Raw genomic sequence first — 19,512 nt, forward strand, 5'->3', positions numbered from 1 at the left:
TATAACTGTTACTATGAGGAAGTTGAACAGCTGCAGGAGCAATAGTCTCAAGGGTGGGTTTCTTGACGGTCTGTGTTGTCACTCGCAAATACCAACTGGTACCAACAGGTACCTCAGGTACCCTCTAGGTATCTCTTTGTACCTTTAGGTACTTTGTGACTATGGAGTGGTTCAAAGTACGATAATAAGCAGGGGAGTAGAAAGATCCAAAAAGAAAGTGTCTTCCTATGACTTCCCCCGTTAAAACTTTACTTTTCTACACTTTTTCTAACTTCTTCTAACTTAGCAGAGACTGCACGTGAAAACTGAACTTGTAAATAGAGTAGGAACATGTTTGAACAGCCAAGAGCCTCTTGGGTGGCCAGGATCCCTGAAGATCAGAGGTCAAGGAGCCAAGGAGCTCTATATTTTTAACTCAGCAGGTTACTTTGGAAAGATGGTGATGTCATTAAGTGCCTGTGGCACAAAACTATGAGTTCTTTAAGTAATGTAGCAATTTATGTGTAATAGAAAATAGAATATAAAACCCTTGTTCAAACTTCTTAAATGACTCTCAGTTTTTCTTGACCTAGCCTGAAGATTCATAAACACCTGTTTTTGTGCATGAATTTCTCCTTTCAAGCCGTCAGCAGGTATCTAACCACTAAGCCACATTTGACTATTTTCACAAATAGTTCATTTTTAGCTCCTGGGCTCTGTAATAGCACCTACGAATGTTCTTTTAAATTCTTTTCAAGAGGAATGAGGGACAGCGAGGTGGTGGTGGATGCTGGGATCTCCAAGTGCCCTAACTATGCTTCTGGGCGCTTTTCCCGTTTCCACTGCTAAAGGACTGAAGGATTAAGGAGACAGGAAGATCAGCACCCTGCTTGGATAAGGAGATGAACATATGAGCTTAGTCGGTGGCGTTTTCTTTCAATGGGCTCTCTCGTCAACAGCTCTTCACTTCAGAAATGTAACTCAATTAAACATGAGGGAAGGAGACATTCATAACACAGAAGCCAGTTTCCTCATTTGAAGAATGATATGATTGATCTAGGTGACCTTTAATGTTCCTTACAGCTCTGAGTCTATGAAAGAACAATAATTTTCAGAATCAAAAGCATATGGATCTTCAAAGAAAATTTTGAGTGTTAAAAAAAAACTCATAAACAAACAAAAAAGACAAATGACAAACTAGGAAAAATATATGCAAACTGTATCACAGAAAAGAGGTTTATATTCCTAAGATAGAGAACACTTACAGGAAAAGTGGGCTAGAAGTACGGTCTTAACTGTATGACAAGATGTGCAACCATAAGCTTTGTAAGAAGAGTTAAAAATCACAACTACACCAAGATTCCAGTTTTCACCTATAAAATGGGCAAAACCCTGAAAATTCAACAAAATCTAAGCAATATATCCTGTTGGTGAGGCCATGAGGAAACAAGCCCTCCCATAGTTTGCTGGTGGAAATGCAAAATGAGACAGGACCTCTGGAGGGGATTTAATGATATGTAACAAAATTAAATATGCATTTAACTTTGTTCTATGATATCCTGTTGTAAAAATCTCTCCCAAAGATATTCTGGCAAAAAAATACACATAGACAAAGTAATTCACTGTAGAAATATTTGTATTAGCAAAAGAGAGGAAATAACACACATGTCCATCAATAGGGAAATGGGTATAAAACTATGGCACGTTCATACAATGAAGTACTATACAGCTGTAAAACTATTACATAAAAAGGTAGCAATCAGTATGTATTTTATGATGTCATTATCTAAGAAACTGGAAGGGGATATGAACAAATATTTTAAAAAATAATAAAAGTATAAACCAAAAAAAAGATTTTTTTTTTAAAGTTATAGAAGGCAGGTGGAACAGGGTGGATAGGTCTATAACAGAAGCCAAGTTTCTCTGAATATTCCTGGTTTTATACATTTGACTTGAGAAATACGCAATGTATGCTAAAGTTGGCTTGTACTGGCTCCTGATAAAAGCTCAGGTATTTTGTGAGCCAGTTGTCTTTACCGTGGCAGCTTGAAATTGGCTGTGGTGGAAGGTATTTACAGCATGGATCCCAGCAAACATACCTTCCGAACCCCCAAGCCAGTTGTTAATCATTTATCAGCACAGCACTAGAAATGTAAACAATTTAGGAAAGTATAAAACAAAATTAAATTTTAAGAGAACATTTCTAAAAATTGAGAGCAAGAGGAAACAAACCTAACAGTGAACGGAGTGGGTAGCATTCTGAGCTGTTTTGACTCTAAGGCACAGTAATTTGACTATATAGGTCTAGTAGAAATACTGAAAGAACTGCAAAAATAATTTTAAACTGTTTTCAATATTGTGGTGTGAATATGGGTATGGTTACTGAGAAATTGTGTTATAGAACAAAGCAAAGTAATAACTCCCTTACTGTCCTGAGAAATGGGAATTTTAGTGTAGGATTAAGGAGTTAGCGATTAAGTTGAAAATCATTAAACTCTCTGTGATCCTGCATGTGAATTAGATGTGTCAGTATGAGGTTATTATGTGTTTTATATTTAATTAACATTACATGAATGAATTTCCTAGCTCTGTCCACTGGAAAAGCCTAGAAACAATCCCAAGCCAGGAGCAATGTATACCCCTAGAACCCAGACACCCGGATTGTGGTCTCTAACTTCTATTTCCCACAAAAGGAACTAAGACTTCCTGAGTACAGCTCTGGGCCAGGGACGTATGAAATCCTAGAAGGAAAGAAGCTTTATAAAAGACTATTGGGATCACGTCAAAAGAAATCAGGAGCCACCATGAAGAAGCAGGGAAAAAATCTGAGCAATAGTAACTACCATGGATCTTAAATACATAAAATATGTTTAAATCCACGAGTTTATAATGATATTCAAACAACTCACTGGGCCACCTCTAGAGGATGCTAGGAAAATAAGCTTATTAGATTACACAATGATAAAGGCATTTCTCCTGCTTTTTTCTATGCAAACTGTACTTCGAGGTAACCAAGTAGTTAATGAAGAAGTGTTTTTATTTACAGAAGTATTCTAGCTAATAAACAAAGGAGGAATGATAGAATTTGAATATTACCATTTTGTAACCTCCAGTGAAATAATGAATCTAGATAATGATCATGCCTAGCAACACCACAAGAGGAGACAATGAGCAATGAAGGGCCTTCTGACTGAAATATACCATATACTAGGGTCTGTATAAAATATACTTGCTACAAAAGTGTGTGTGTGTGTGTGTGTGTGTGTGTGTGTGTCTCAAACCTGAAGGAGATCAAACCTCTAGATCTTACTACCAATCTATAGGAAACACAGGATACAGAAAAGTATTTTAAGTGACAACAAAATCCAAATTAATCTGTGGGAAACTGTACAAAATAAATGACCCAGTTTTCAACAAATGAACTGCAAAGGAAATAAAGAGACATAGATGAGAAAACTACAGTAACAGGAACATATAAATTAGGGACCATTCAGATGCCTGGGTGGTTCAGTTGATAAAGCATCCAATTCTTGATTCTGGCTCAGGTCATGATCTCATGGTTGGTGAGATCGAGCCCTGTGTCAGGCTCTGCACCATCAGCACAGAGCCCACCTAGGATTCAATTCTTTCTCTCCCTCTGTCTCTGCTACTCCTCTGCTGGCATGCTCGCTCACTTTCTCTCTCAAAATCAATAAACATTAAAAAAAAAATTAGGGACAATTCATGAACCTAATCTGAACAAAGAATAAACCAATAAAAACATAAATATGTATGTACGTGTATATATACACAATACACACACTATATGAGTTATCTATATATGCTTATATGTGAACATGTATACACTTACATACATATGTACGTGTGTGTGTACATACATTAAGATAACTGGGAAAATATGAACACGGACTAATGGATTTGATAATATTAAGAAATGGTTAGTTTTTTAGGTATGATGATTTTGTTTTAGAGAAAAAGGACTCATTTTCTGGAGTAGTATACTGAAATATTCACAGGTGAATTGGTACAACATATGTGTAGCATTTGCCCACAACTTTGGGCTATGTCGAATGGAAGGACTGAGTGGCAAGGAGCTGAGATTAGTTTAAATTGGGTAAAGGGGTACCTAGGCACTCACAGTAACTAATCTCTCTATTTCTATCTGAGACTAAAATTTTCCACAATAAAGTTAAAAACTATATGCACAAAACAACAAAAACTATGTAACAATATATTAATAAGCTGTAATCAAACAGTGTTATCAGACCAAGATATTCCAACTTAGGAGTCCACTATGATCACCTGAAGGGCTTTTTCAGAATATAGTCTCTGAACCACCACTACCTCACAGAACATGGAAGACTGAAGGGACTGTGTCATGTCCCCAGAAATGTAGAAATGGGGAAAAAAGGTTGTGAACCACTGTTCAAACCCAGTAAGGGTGGGGGCCGCACATTATTCACCCACTTTTTATCTCTATGCCGGACACATAAGAGGTACTCAAAAAATATTGAGTTAACGACTAACTCTGGGTAGTGAAAATGGATAGGAAAGCTTAAAGCGGCTAAATGCTAGATATTCAAAAAACATTCATATTTGATACTTAAATTCACTTAGGTTAGGCGTTTAGAAAGCATGGCTGTTTTAAGTAGGATGGGTTTTCATCATGAAGCCACAGACTAGGCACTTCAAACATCTACAAGTAAACTCCCAAAGTAAAAATAGTTTTAAATACACAATTGGGTGAGGTGTGGCTAGCAAATATTCTGATTCTACAATCTGTTTTGGACAAGACAGTGCTTCTTATGTGACTAACAAAGCAAACAGCAGTCAGATTCCCTGCGCTGAAATAAGTACACTATTTGCAAAAAGGGTTGAATGTCCAAGACTTCTCCAATAAAGACACCACATTTTCCAAAGTTAAAGGGGAATATAGATTGACAAATACCCACATATATTTACATATCCCAAAAAGAAGGCATATGACCACCTGGTATGGACTTTGTCTAGTAAGTACTAAATGGAGCCAAGCCCACTGTCTGTCTCACCATGGGGAACAGCAAAATACCTCAAACACAATAATAATCTAATTTTAAAGCTGGAGGAGCTTAGAAACCTAGTCCAAACTTTTCATTGTGTAACAGACACCTAGAGAGTTGAAGGTGAAAAGCTCTGAAAATAGCTGGAGTAGCCACAGATGAACAAATGGTCTACATAGGTACACTAGGAAGAGCTGAGAATTAATCTTCTCAACTTCCATATGAATGGTATCTAACAGGTATCAGTCTCGATTCTAAACAAATAAGTGTATGTGTGTGTAACCATATATACATACAAAAATACTAGAATATGTACTTGCTTTTTTAATTTTTTTAATGTTTATTTTTGAGAGAGACCACGTACGCGAGTGGGGAAGGGACAGAGAAAGACAGGGAGAGAGAGAATCCCATGCAGGCTCTGCACTGTCAGCACAGAACCCCAGATGGGGCTTGAACTCACTAACCATAAGATCATGAACTGAGCCTACATCAAGAGTCAGACACTAACCGACTAAGCCACCCGGGTGCCCCTACAACATGGACTTCTAATAACTCCTTTTCAAACAAATTCTATAGCCTAGCCTTCAAGAACATCCATGTTACCTCACCTACTTTTCCAAAACATTATCCAAATGAACCGTAAGTAAGTGGAAGGCAGCCATTTCTCCCACTTACCTTTGCAGTCTGTTAGACATAGCAGAGCTCATATTAATTATATAATTACAAAAGCTGTTCCATAGACAATTTCCAAATGATGAAAGAAGTATTAGAATATAAACTTTCTAATTCTCCTGTTAATCTAAACTGATATAAAGGCTATGTTTCATGTGTATCTAGGAGTATTTATAAAGACATATAGGACCTTGTAGATTTTTAAATATGGCAACCAAGGAAAGGTTTAAAAGTGAGAGGAGAAAGCGGATCACCGAGATGAGCTATCTGTTTACATTTCTGTAAGGTGCTATACAAGGCTTAGTCTAAAGAAATACAGAAAATGACAGGCACAGGAGGAGGAAAGGACAACAAAAAGAACAAATCTTTATTTCATCCACTGGTCAAACATTCAATTATTTCAATTGTTGATCAATCCTGAAACCATACTACTTTAATTCTGCAGAGGGTTTTGTTTTTTTAATTTACTTATTTTTAAGAGAGAGAGAGAGAGAGAGAGAGAGAGAGAGAGAGAGAGAAGAGAGAGAGAATCCCAAGAAGGCTCTACACTGTCAGCACAGAGCCCAATGTGGGACTGGAACTCTCGAAATCATGAGATCATGATCTCAGCTGAAACCAAGAGTCAGACACTTAAGCGATTGAGCCACCCAGGCACCCCGAACTCTGCAGAGGTTTTCAAAATGTTGTATCTATGCCTGTTATGGAGTTTTTCTTCTCACCTACTTCACCTGTACAGTTGATTTAATTTAGCTCCAAAACAATAAAATTGGATACAAAGTTTGGCCTCTCAACATTCCGCTTTTATTAGATTTTTTAGCATCCTGAAAACTGACTTTGTCTCCTAATATTGTTAAAGAGAATTCTAACCATTGAAAATGACAATGATAATGTTTACTTGCATCTTGAGGGGAAAAATGTTTCTAACTGGGCTGAATCAAGATTCCTAAAGGTAAGGTAAGCCACTGAGATTTTTAAACTGAAAGCAAAGTTTGAGGAATTTTCTTCTTCTGCCATGAACTTAACAATTTTATTTAAACAGACATGATTTGACATTATCAGTTAAGGCTTTTGTAATCTCTACTGAAAATCTAAAGTAAAATCCAAAATGAAGCAATAAAACCTGAAGCTATTTACTGAATACATTGTAATGTTGTAAATAATCCCTCAGGGTAATTATATTGCTAACTCTACTATCAAATTCATGGAATTTGGAATTTCTGAAAACTTTAAAATATTTAATATGAAAAATTGAAATATAGTATGTATATACTAACATACATAAAATTTCTCTTAACTTCTGAGGACTTACACAAAAGTCCTAAGACACAATACATATCTACATTTTTACCATTTTGTTTTTCTCAAGCTCAAAAATAAGTAAGAATAGGAGTAAGCTATTTTCATAAAAGTTTAGGAACATTAATGGACACATTGGTGGCTTTCCATCATAATTAAAGAATTTAGATGATGGTTCATATCTACATCCCCATCCAAAAGACTTCCTTTCCTACTTATATATACTACCAAATATTTTCAAACAAATAACACAAGAATGTACTTTCAAAAATAAAAGGGGGTATTATCATCCCATCATGAACCAACCTAAACATCTGAGTAATAAATTCTAAAATAAAATCATAGAAAAAGATGGTGCATGGTTAAAACTATTAATATATATTTAAGACAAAGAGTTTATTTTTCAATAAGAAAACAAGGAAAGACAGCCCAACCTGATCCTGTACGCCTGCCCAATAGAACTTTCCACCATAATTAGTACTCTCTCCACCTCTCGAGGGAGGAGCTTAAACTCAGGGTAACCTCATGAAGTAAGGGAAAAACCAGTATAAATACTGCCGGATAGCTCTGGAGAAGGCACCCTTCTGCACTGCTCACCTGGGCACAGGAGGGTTCAGAAAGCTGCAAAGAAATCATCTCCAGGAACGCCAGCACCAGGTAAGTCTATCACTTCATACTCTAGAGGACCTCCATGTTAGCTTATTTGGAAATAAGCCTCAATAAATTGACTATTTGGTTTTTGTCATTTAAAAAAAATGACTTTCCACTAAAGTGTACTTGGAAAGTTTAATTCGTATCAGTCTACATAAAAGACAGTCTTAGTAAAATCATATGGTAAAATCCTGTCCTATTCAGTGTATTTTGGAACTAGTGGATGTTTCAATCTATGTTAAAGATACTGCATTATTAATATATGCATCCAATTATGGTTTCTGTGTTTCTTTTTTTTAAAAAATCACTTCAGTTTTGCTTGATTACTTGAATGTGGTTTCCAATAACAACTAAGCCATATATTCATGTAACTAAAAACTTATAATTCTGATTTATGGAATACATTAAAAACAGGATAAGGTAAAAAAAAAAAAAAGGTAGCTAACTACCTTTTAGAATAAAGAATTCATCTGTCCAACATCAGACAGATAAAACAGGTCAATAACAAGACACTATTCTTTTCTGTTTTTCAGAATCCATCTGAGAACATGCTGCCACAAACAGCCCTTTTGCTGCTACTGTCCTTGAACCTGGTTCATGGAGGATTTTATGCTGAGCGATACCAAACACCTACAGGCATAAAAGGCCCACTACCCAACACTAAGACACAGTTCTTCATTCCCTATGCCATAAAGGGTAAAGGTAAACAAAACTGTGTATTTTGCTGTATAAACGTATTGGTTGTTGCTTTCTACAATCTTAATAATCTCTTAAACAAAATGCTTTTAATTCTATTTGGTGTTCAATTACCTTTAAACTCCCGAACCTGTCTGAAATATTAGAACAAAATAATTTGTGGAAAAAGCACGTCTATTCAAGAACATTAAAATCCTTTGTATAATGAGTATAGTAGAAAGATGTACCCAAAGAATAGTAAGAACTTTTATGTGTGCAAAGTTCTTCCCTCAGATGATGCTTTTGCGCAATTACCCATAATCTAGAAATATGAATCCAATAAAAATTAATCAAGTTTAAAATGTTTTAACTAAAAATAATTGCCAATTGTACAAAGAGTAGCAGGTTTATCCATCTAAACAGTTAACCATTATTCACTTTTACAACCGATTCAGCTAGTCCACATATACAAAACTCAGTCTTAATTATCAAATAAAATCTAATGCCTTCCCAAGAAACTTAACAGACAAATGAAGCAGCAATTTTCACAGTTCTTTATAAATTTCTGTATGGTTTAGCAGTTAAGTACTCAGACTTATGAACTGCCTTGTACTAACTATGGGACCTCAGGTAAGTTACTTGTCCCCTCTGTGCCTTAGTTTCTTCATTTGTAAAAGAAGCAGCAGCTATCTCCAAGGACTGTCATGAAGCTTAAGTGAGTGAATACCTGTCAAGTGCTCAAGTATTAGCAGCACTACGGGTACTCCTCCTCACTCCTGGTGGTACAGGTGGGGTAGCCTTAGACACGATTTAACTTTGTTCTTGAATCCCATTTCCCAACTGTTCAGCTTTCTCAGTTACTATGAAGAGAACTGAGGAAATGTATGTACACTACTAACAGATCCTCAAAAAAGGCAATTATTAGGTTTCACATTTGCTAATTCCATTTTAATAGCATCTGGCACAAACTGCCTGTAAAAATCTACTGAATTAAACTGAACAATCTGAACTGATTGCAGGACTCAAATTTCCTTTCCTTAGTATTTTTTCATTATAGTTATATATTTTACCTTGCAAATAATGCTAAGGATATTTGCCATAAACTTTACAAATTATGCTTTTGGAGACAACCATTTTGAGCAAGTTAAACTTATAGGAATCTCTTCTTGAGAAAAACAAAATTTAAAGCAATTCATGAAAGGGAGCTCAATGTTTAAAAACAAAGGCACAGGTGCATAACAAAAACTTCTGAACGCCTCAGAATACAAATAATATATGAGAATGGAGAAAAGCTACAGAAAGAAAGAATAAAAGATAAGGAAACCTGCTACTTTACTTGAAGCAACGAACAGCAATGTGAAATGTTAGGAGAAACATCACTGGGTACACCGTTATGATCACTAATTCACACTTTTTATAGTTTACTAAGATCATATGAAACAGTCTTGAGTTAAAAAGACTCAAGCATCACATGCACCACTCATAGAAGGTTAAAAATATTTCTATCTTCCCATCCTTACGTACTTTATCATCTTGGCTATTTCTGCAGAATAAATGAAAATATGTATCTTACTAACAAATGAAAAGTTTAGAAGCTGCATTTTAATTGTTAACTCCACTAAGGTCTCTACTTGATAATAATTTGAGGTGGAAACTCAAATACCTTATCATTCACTGGCAGGCACTAATGCACTGAAAGAAAGACAAAAGCCCACAATTTATACAATTATAACATTAAACTGATAACAGAAACACAAAGAGTGCCTATTTAATTCCTGGGCTCATCTGTTCAACACAGGCTCAAAGACAGCTCAGCCAAAACACACTAAATTACACTGCAAAGGACTGCAGAGCTGGTGGCCAGGTGGATGCCACATTCTGACATAATCAACCACTATTTTGGCTTGTGGCATTTCAGAAACTTTTCTGCTGGGTAATCATTTCTCCTTGAGGATGGTATCACCCTAATCTTTAATTTTTTTCGGTTGGCAAGCAACAAACAGGGGCTATCCCCCAAAGACACAACAGAACTCACATTCTTTCTTGCATGAAGAGGTGGAGGACCTATTAGGGCAATATTCCAAGTGACTGAGATCACCCTGTCTTGGAACTTCCAGTTTCAAAAGATGCTCTATACAGTCATTTTCAGTAAGACTATTTTTCCTCCCTATTTTAACATTAAACAGATTTCTGACCAGACCAAGACCATCATTTTTAGTATGGATACTGATCTTTAGGAGATTCAGAATAAGATTCTGAAGCAAACCCCATCTAACATAGCTTGCATTTGAAAAAGAAAATGTACTATTTTGTTTTCTACTTATTCATCTATTCTACTTGCAATGTATCACACCCCTTTACACTTATAGACATATATGTCCACTAAAAAGTCAATCTATCAATAAGATATGTATGATTACATGGAGATCTTTTCCATAAACTAATTTTTCTCATAATCTTCTTCCTGATGTCATTTTCTGAAAATCCAGGGGTGAATAAAGTTCTATACATTTAAAAATTTGCAAAACAAAACATAACTCTAATCAGTACAAAATATCCAAGTCTAAAATAATTTTCCTTTTTTAGCACATCTATTTTAATGATTCTGCTCTGTATTTTACATTTCATTTGTCACTAAACGTTTTTCAGATATCAGGAATCTCTCTACCCAGGAGAATAGGCAACTATTGTTGGCTAACTACTTCTTACATGCCAGTTAATTAATATGAAAGATTTTAAAAAATATAATAATGTACCAACAATTAACAGTTAATGGGAACTATACCCATAGACCTATGTGTTCAAAGGCAATTTACAATTTATTTCAATTCACTTAATATTAATTCCAATTTAGTTTTCATTTTGATTTCTAAAGCCATTAAAGACTTAGACAAAGTTTAAGTAAATTAAATAATCATTTATGTACAAAAAAGGTATGGCTCAAAAGTCACAGCCAAACGTCATTTTCAGGGTTTTGACCAAACCATTCAACGATTATGCCATTTGCTAAATCTACCATTACTATGAACCATTTTCCAACGTGTAAGAATCTAAATAGTATATGAAGGCATTCCATCTATGTTCCTGAAAATTTATTAAACAGAAAGTGATTTTAATATAAACTCTGCAAGTAGACACTTAAATCACATGTCATTTTATTACCATTTTTGCTATTAAAGAATTTCTCTGAGAAAGAGTATCTTATAGATGTTTATGATGATTGCTGCCTAAAGATTCTTTGACATGGTAATACTTCCCTAATTATATATCCTAATGGCAGTAATGCTCTGTTTAATCCTACCTTTGAATGACTAAAACCAAAACCTTGGACACCTCTTTAAGCACTTATCACATGGACACGTGTTTTGCTCCCTTGAGGACTCTTATAAGATGTGTCGTGTGCTTCCCCCACACTTGTGGCCCAGGGGCACTTTTCACATCGCAAGCAGTGAATAAGTGATTTTTGAATTTAATCCATAATATCAGTAGAAGTATTTAGTTCAAATGAACTCACAGCTTTATAAAATCAACAATATCTATTTGCATTAGTCAAAAAAAAACTTTAGATAAATATTTTAATACTATTTTATATACTTTGCCCATTAGATCTAATTCTCTAATTCTTTGTTTCGATTTTAAGTCAATTAAAAGAGAATGTAGGAGCTCACAGTATGTACTGAAATTGAAAAAATTCAAACTAAATATAAACTGTGTTCAGCAGAGCCATGGCAGATATAAACTAGAAATCAATAGCACTTCTCACTGATGTCATATAGGCTAGCTTTTGTGAAAGACAATTGTTAGAGTTCTTAAATATTTTCCCATTATTTCTGCATTTGTCTCTTCATTCCTTTTCTGTTAAATACTTTCCCCTTTCCTTTTGAGGTAGATGATTTTCCCCAAATAAATGGGGGTAAGGTAACAGTGCAGAGCCTGATGCAGGGCTCGAACTCAGGAGCTGTGAGATCATGACCTGAGCCAAAACCAAGAGTTTGACACTTAACCGACCGAGCCACTCAGGCGCCCCAGTCCCCCCTATACTCTTATTCTAGATGAATTCTTCAATCCCAGTTTATTTTTATGGATAATTAGGATCTAATGAAACTACTATGGTAGCCATGGTTTTATGAAACCGTGCCCTCTGGCAGTGTTTTTAAAAACAATATAGAATGTGTTATCTGAAACCGTTTGAGCTTAGTCTGCCAAAATGGACTGACACTGCCATGTCCTGTCCTGATTTATATTTCAAGAAGCAATGATCCCTTAACATTACTAATCATCCCTCTCTCTGGGTCTGTGTATCGGACATGTCTTTCAGGTGTATCAGTAAGAGGAGAGCAAGGTATCCCTGGTCCCCCAGGCCCTGTGGGACCTCGAGGGCACCCGGGTCCATCTGGACCACCAGGAAAACCAGGCTATGGAAGTCCTGGACCCCAAGGAGAGCCAGGATTACCAGGACCACCAGGACCATCCACCACTGGAAAGCCAGGTTTGCCAGGACTCCCAGGAAAACCCGGGGAGAAAGGACTATATGGACCCAAAGGAGATATTGGACCACCTGGTTTACCAGGACCACGGGGCCCACCAGGGCCACCTGGAATCCCCGGCCCAGCTGGAATTACTGTTCCAGGAAAACCCGGACAACAAGGACCTCCAGGAGCCCCAGGACCCAGAGGCTTTCCTGGAGAAAAGGGCACACCAGGAGTCCCTGGTGTGCATGGACAGAAAGGGGAAACAGGATATGGTACTCCTGGACGCCCAGGTGAGAGGGGCCTTCCAGGCCCTCAGGGTCCCATGGGACCACCTGGCTCTCCTGGAGTAGGAAAAAGAGGTGAAAATGGGCTTCCAGGGCAGCCAGGCATCAAAGGTGATCGGGGCTTTCCAGGAGAGAGAGGACCAGCTGGCCCACCAGGCCCCCAAGGTCCTCCTGGGGAACGAGGACCAGAAGGCATTGGAAAGCCAGGAGCCCCTGGAGCCCCAGGCCAGCCAGGGATTCCTGGGACAAAAGGTCACCCTGGGGCCCCAGGAATAGCTGGGGTCCCCGGGGCTCCTGGCTTTGGGAAACCAGGGTTACCAGGCCTGAAGGGACAAAGAGGACCTATTGGCCTTCCAGGGAGTCCAGGTGCCAAAGGGGAACAAGGCCCAGCAGGCCATCCTGGGGAACCAGGTCTGACTGGACCCCCCGGAAACATGGGACCCCAAGGACCAAAAGGCATCCCAGGCAACCGAGGAATTCCAGGCCCTAAAGGTGAGACAGGACCGGCTGGGCCTGCAGGACACCCTGGGGCTAAGGGAGAAAGGGGTTCCTCTGGGTTAGATGGAAAACCAGGGTACCCGGGAGAACCAGGCACCAGTGGTCTTAAGGGAAATCCAGGGCTCCCAGGCCCAAAAGGTGACCCTGGAGTTAAAGGACCTCCTGGTCTCCCAGGTCCTGTGGGCCCAGCAGGAGCTAAGGGAGTACCTGGACACAATGGTGAGGCTGGTCCAAGAGGTGCCCCTGGAATACCAGGTACCAGAGGCCCCATTGGGCCACCAGGCATTCCAGGATTCCCTGGATCTAAAGGGGATCCAGGAACTCCAGGTCCTCCTGGCCCAGCTGGCATTGCAACTAAGGGGCTTAATGGTCCCACTGGGCCACCAGGGCCTCCAGGTCTGAGAGGCCACACTGGAGAGCCTGGCCCCCCCGGTCCCCCAGGCCCTCCAGGCCCCCCAGGCCAGGCAGCCCCGTCCGATGGCTTTATAAAGGCAGGCCAAAGGCCTCTTGTTAGTGCCAACCAGGGAGTAACTGGGATGCCTGTGTCTGCGTTCACTGTTATTCTCTCCAAAGCTTACCCAGCTATAGGTATTCCCATCCCATTTGATAAGATTCTGTATAACAGGCAACAGCATTATGACTCAAGAACTGGAATCTTTACCTGTAGGATACCAGGAACATACTATTTCTCCTACCACGTGCATGTGAAAGGGAACCATGTTTGGGTGGGCCTGTATAAGAACGGCACCCCTGTCATGTACACCTATGATGAATACACCAAAGGCTACCTGGATCAGGCTTCCGGGAGTGCCATACTCGATCTCACAGAAAATGACCAGGTGTGGCTCCAGCTGCCCAATGCTGGGTCAAATGGGCTGTACTCCTCTGAGTATGTCCACTCCTCCTTCTCAGGGTTCTTGGTGGCACCAATGTGAGCATATTCCCAACCGCGCTAACGTAAATCTGCTTGAAAAGGCATTCTCCAACTCCACTGCGCCCCACAAAATGCATATGGAGGTAGGCAAAAAAAAAATGTGACTAATTTTAATTTTCCAAAATACAGATTTGAGCTTTCAGACCAATAAACTGTCCCCCTGACAAAGCGAGCAGCAATGGTAAATTATATGCGAAGACTCTCTTGAATTTCTAGTCAGCAGCCTTAAGACTCTTTAAAGTTTTCTGTGAACTCCTTCAGTATTTAAAAATTTCACCATGAAAGTCCTACTAGGCTAAAAAAATAAAATGATCGCAATGAAACCCTGAAATGGGACACTAAATTACGTTAAATTTGATTTCAGAAATTCAGCATTTGTTTTTAAAAAGAAGCCTGTTTCTAAGAATTAACAGGAGAACTTCTAGGAAACAATCAGGAGGTATCATATCTTTATAGAACTCAAATACTTGAATATTCAAATTTCAAAGACACTGTATACCCTGAGATCTTTCTGATGGTGCATTACTCAAAGGCTTATATGGCCCCTTCATCAAGATCTATTCAAACATACAGGGGCATATAGACTTCTTACAGCTCTAATAAAACCAAAACATTATGTTAAAATTAATCTGAAATGCAAGGTGCTTTAGCCATGAACCTTTGCAAACTTTTCTGTGACTGCAGGAAAGCTTCCTATATACCCTTCATAACTTGGAAATGGGTGTCTAACCTATTTTATTTACTTAATACAAGTGTGATTAATTTGATTTCTTTAATTCCATCTTGAATCTCACATAATATGATATTGTGGGTTTACAGACCATTACCATATGTACCCTGAGCCTCCTATTCTAGTGAAAGTATAACTAACGTCAAGCATTTCAAAATCTGACTAGAAATGAAAAGACGTTATTTATTTATGCTCTGTACTGTATTTTTATATTGCTGTTTAAAACTTTTAAGCTGTGCCTCACTTGTTAAAGCATGAAATGTTTTACCTACTCCTTATTTACAATGCAATAAAATAACATCAACAGATTTTTATGTTAATTTATTCGACAGCAGCAATCTGGTATTCTCAACCATTCTTTGAAGGCTTTTCATTTTACAAAGTTAATAAAAGTAAAACAGTAGTGGTATGTGGGTGACTTTTACAGTTGTCACGGATACTCCCCTCTACTGGGGATGGGCATTCCCACACCCCCCTCCCCCAGCACTCAGTGTGGACTGTGAAAAGGCCCCCAAAGGACCCCATGGGACCTACCAGCCAGGGTGAAGGGCAGGTGACTGGGCATGGAAAAGTGAGACGATTACTCCAAAACAGTGATTTTCTTCAGGGAAGGACAAAGCAGGTGGCAGAGAAATATGTAATTTGAAAAAATATTCTGCAGTTACTATTTGCTGCCTTGACATGATTTTAGTCATAATATTTAGGATTACGTTAATATCAGCTTTTAAGAGCTGATATTACATTTTGATGGCTTAAATTACATTAAAAAGAAGGCAGGCAAGTTTATGTCAATCAAAAGGCAACATTTCTCTAAGCTGAGAAACATTGCTCTTGAGCATCTATCAGTCAGCCCACTGGTTGAATCAGGACAGTCTGGTTGGAGTCAACAAGGTAACATATGATAAATGCATCTCTTTATTCCTTAGAAATATCCTCTGTGTAACTCAAGCAGACCTGCGGATACAGCTGTGAAACCTTAGCTGCAGCTTGGCGATGTCTCTGCCCCATTCTGAGTCAGCCAATCCTGTTTTAAGCAATGAGAATAGAATTCTCACTTCCCCTACCAGTCTATAACCACGACACCAATGGTTATAGGTGTGAGTCATCTGCATTCCCAGGCTGGGAAATAGTGAAGTGTGAACTTCAATTCTAGGGAGCCCACAGAACGACCCTTTAGGCAGGCATGTAAGAGACAGCATAGCTCAGAATACTGGCAATTACGGCCATGAACCAGACATGAATTACAGAACTTCTTAAAATGTAAACAGTACCAACTACATAGCAAAATTTAAGATGAACGTAAATCCTAATTGAGACACATAACAAAATAGGTAACTTCTAAGTAATTCATAAGACATAGCATTTAATAAACATCTATTAGAAAATCTCTCTTTACATTACTCACCCTTAAAAGCTGACATTTTATAATTGTGTTGTATACCAGCAACTATATCCTTCCAAAAATCAAATGTTTTTTGACCATTGTTCTGCTAAAAAAAAAAAAAATTCCGAATGTTAACATATGTAATAATTCTGTTTTCAAGCCTAGTAGAAAACACTTGCCAAACCATTACAATATTACTGTAATCTAAAACTGGGACTCATATTTTATGGGGCGCCTGGGTGGCTCAGTTGGTTGAGCATCCAACTTCAGCCCAGGTCATGATCTCATGGTCTGTGAGTTCGAGCCCTGCATTGGGCTCTGTGCTGACGGCTCAGAGCCTGGAGCCTGCTTTACAGGCTTCACAGGGAGCCTGTGTCTCCCTCTCTCTCTGCCCCTCCCTTGCTCATACTCTGTCTCTCCCTCAAAAATAAAACATTAAAAACAGTTTTTTAAAAATAAAAAATAAAACTGGGACTCATGTTTTAGAAAAGGTAATAGATGTACAAACTCATTCTTCCGAATGATTTAAAAAAAGAAATCTTCCATGAAAATCACTGTTTTATATATATATATATAGTATACATATATATATATATATACACAATATATATATACAATATACATACATATAACTAAATATTAATATAGCTCATATAGCCCAAATAAAATAGAAATTTCCACTCAATGTAAAGTCTAAAAATTATGTATTTTAAACACATGAGAAAATTTATGGTGTTATAGCTTTTGAGATATCAGAATGTGCCTCTTCATGTAGTGGGGCATTAATGGGGCTAAGAAACTTCAACTCCTAAAGTCCTAAAAGCTGGTTACTTTAGAATTCAATGCACATTTACCTGATTTCTATATAAAAGAGCAGCAAGTCTCTACAGGAGAGAGAAAGGAGGTTCAAAACCCAAAATGAGGGGCGCCTGGGTGGCTCAGTCGGTTAAGCGGCAGACTTCGGCTCAGGTCACGATCTCACAGTCCGTGAGTTCGAGCCCCGCATCGGGCTCTGTGCTGACCGCTCAGAGCCTGGAGCCTGTTTCAGATTCTGTGTCTCCCTCTCTCTCTGACCCTTCCCTGTTCATGCTCTGTCTCTCTCTGTCTCAAAAATAAATAAACGTTAAAAAAAAAAAAAATTAAAAAAAAAAAAACCAAAATGTACACCATTTTTATTCAGATTTCTTTAAACCAGGAAGCAAGTAACATTATATTAAAACACATAACCCTACAACCCCTTGCTTTCTTGGAAACATTAACTGGTGTCCTTCTAGCTAAACAAAGACAAACTACTAGGTATTTGTATCTAATTATATAAGCTCTGAAATATTTGAGGACTGATAAATTTGCTTGAAGTTACTATGAATAAAAAACTGACTCCAGCTCACGTAAATAACTTCTACCAACATACTAAAATTACTGCTCAACAGAAACTTTCACAAAAACATGACTAATTCTGGTTCAAAAATAAACCATTATCCATGTTCAATTATCAACATGATCATTATGATTTTAAAAGACAACATATGCAAAAAAGAAAAGTAATTCTGACATAAAACTGGTTTCTGTTCACAGGTCTTAAGCCCTAACTAGTATAACTTCTTGGAACCAGACATCTATTCAATCTTCATAAACAGTATAAAGTCTGCATGCATCAAACTGCTCAAAATGATGAATTTTAAAACTCCATCTCATTTTTTAATTTCATATTATTTAGAATGCTTAAGAACAGGTGGAATTTACTTAATTACTTTTTTTTTTTTTTATTCTACTAATGAAACCAAGAAAATATTTGTCCACCTATGAGGTCTGTTTTCTTTTTAGACTTTTGCACCCCCTGCTGGTTTATTATCCTTGAGAAAAAAAATAGTCACTGCTACTTAATTTTCCCAAAATACTCGACCAAATTTTGTTTTTCTTCCTCAGTCACTTCTACAACTACAGAGAGGAAACTGAGTAAAATCTCAACTCAAAAGACATATATAATTAAGTCCTCTGATTTATGACTAAATACATACCATAATTTCTAAAAAATAAGCCCCTGCTCACCTTTGTTAAAGAGTCCACGACTCTGGCACATAGAAGAGCTCCTGGCAGGTCAAAGTAGTTATCATAAAAATAATATTTTCCTAAAAAAGAACAAAAACTTAAACTGGAATAAATTATTGCCTCATTTATGTGACACACAGAAACCTGGCTAAAGAGACACTAGATTTTGGGTTAGTCACTTAAAGGGACCTCTATTTCAATTCAGAATGGCTCCATTACAGGCTACCATTGTCTGTTTTTTTTTTTTAACGTCTTTTTTTTTTTTTTTTTGAGAGAGAAAGAGAGAGCGAGAGAGTGAGCACATGTGTATACATGCAGGCAAGCAGGGAAGGGGCAGAGAGAGAGGGAAAGAGAGAATCTCAAACAGGCTCCATACTGTCAGCATAAAGCTCAATGCAGGCTTGATATCATGACATGAACCGTGAGATCATGACCTGAGACAAAATCAAAAGCCAGATGCTGAACAGCCTAAGCCACCCAGGGAGCCCCTATTGTTGTCTTTTAAAGAAGGTTTAAGCTGCAAGAAAGTTAAAATATGATATCCATAATTTAAGGATTTCATGAAAAAAAGTGCTTTTATGTAAAAATTAAAAATAGATTTACCCCAAATATAAAATGGATTATGAAAAAGCCACAATTTATGTTATCAATGTCACTGAATTCCAAAACAATCAGTCTAACACTGGAGTACCATGAAATAATCAATACAACAGTGCCTTTCCATAACTGTGCTGGCTGGTCCACCTTCAGTGCAATGTGAGAATAACCAATGCACTGAGAGGAATAAAAAAAAAATAGCACATCATATCAGGACACAGTATACTAATCTTGGAAAATCTCAGGAGCACA

The 19,512-nt window shown here is 37.7% G+C and overlaps 2 protein-coding genes across 4 annotated transcripts in view; one reads left to right on the forward strand and one right to left on the reverse strand.

Annotated features, from left to right (window-relative positions):
• COL10A1 (collagen type X alpha 1 chain) overlaps nt 1-15,538 on the forward strand; it is a 43,812-nt gene extending 28,274 nt beyond the window's left edge. Inside the window, exons 1-3 of one of the 2 annotated variants that reach the window (XM_019438939.2) lie at nt 7,560-7,643; nt 8,171-8,339; nt 12,631-15,538. In XM_019438939.2, the coding sequence (XP_019294484.1) occupies nt 8,186-8,339; nt 12,631-14,501 (2,025 nt within the window). In that variant the 5' untranslated portion in view covers nt 7,560-7,643; nt 8,171-8,185 and the 3' untranslated portion in view covers nt 14,502-15,538. Of the gene's footprint in view, nt 1-7,559; nt 7,644-8,170; nt 8,340-12,630 lie in introns of those variants that run through there. The other variant, XM_019438938.2, reaches the window with a different exon arrangement.
• Nucleotides 1-19,512, reverse strand: part of NT5DC1 (5'-nucleotidase domain containing 1) — a 138,606-nt gene that overhangs the window by 106,504 nt on the left and 12,590 nt on the right. Inside the window, exons 5-6 of one of the 2 annotated variants that reach the window (XM_019438941.2) lie at nt 18,664-18,743; nt 16,636-16,717 (exon numbers count right to left, since the gene is read on the reverse strand). In XM_019438941.2, coding sequence (XP_019294486.1) covers nt 16,636-16,717; nt 18,664-18,743 — 162 coding nt within the window. Of the gene's footprint in view, nt 1-16,635; nt 16,721-18,663; nt 18,744-19,512 lie in introns of both variants that reach the window. The other variant, XM_019438940.2, reaches the window with a different exon arrangement.

Source organism: Panthera pardus, unplaced genomic scaffold, assembly GCF_024362965.1.
Source record: "Panthera pardus isolate Hobbes unplaced genomic scaffold, ASM2436296v1 HiC_scaffold_17, whole genome shotgun sequence".
In the NCBI taxonomy this organism is placed as follows: domain Eukaryota; kingdom Metazoa; phylum Chordata; class Mammalia; order Carnivora; family Felidae; genus Panthera; species Panthera pardus.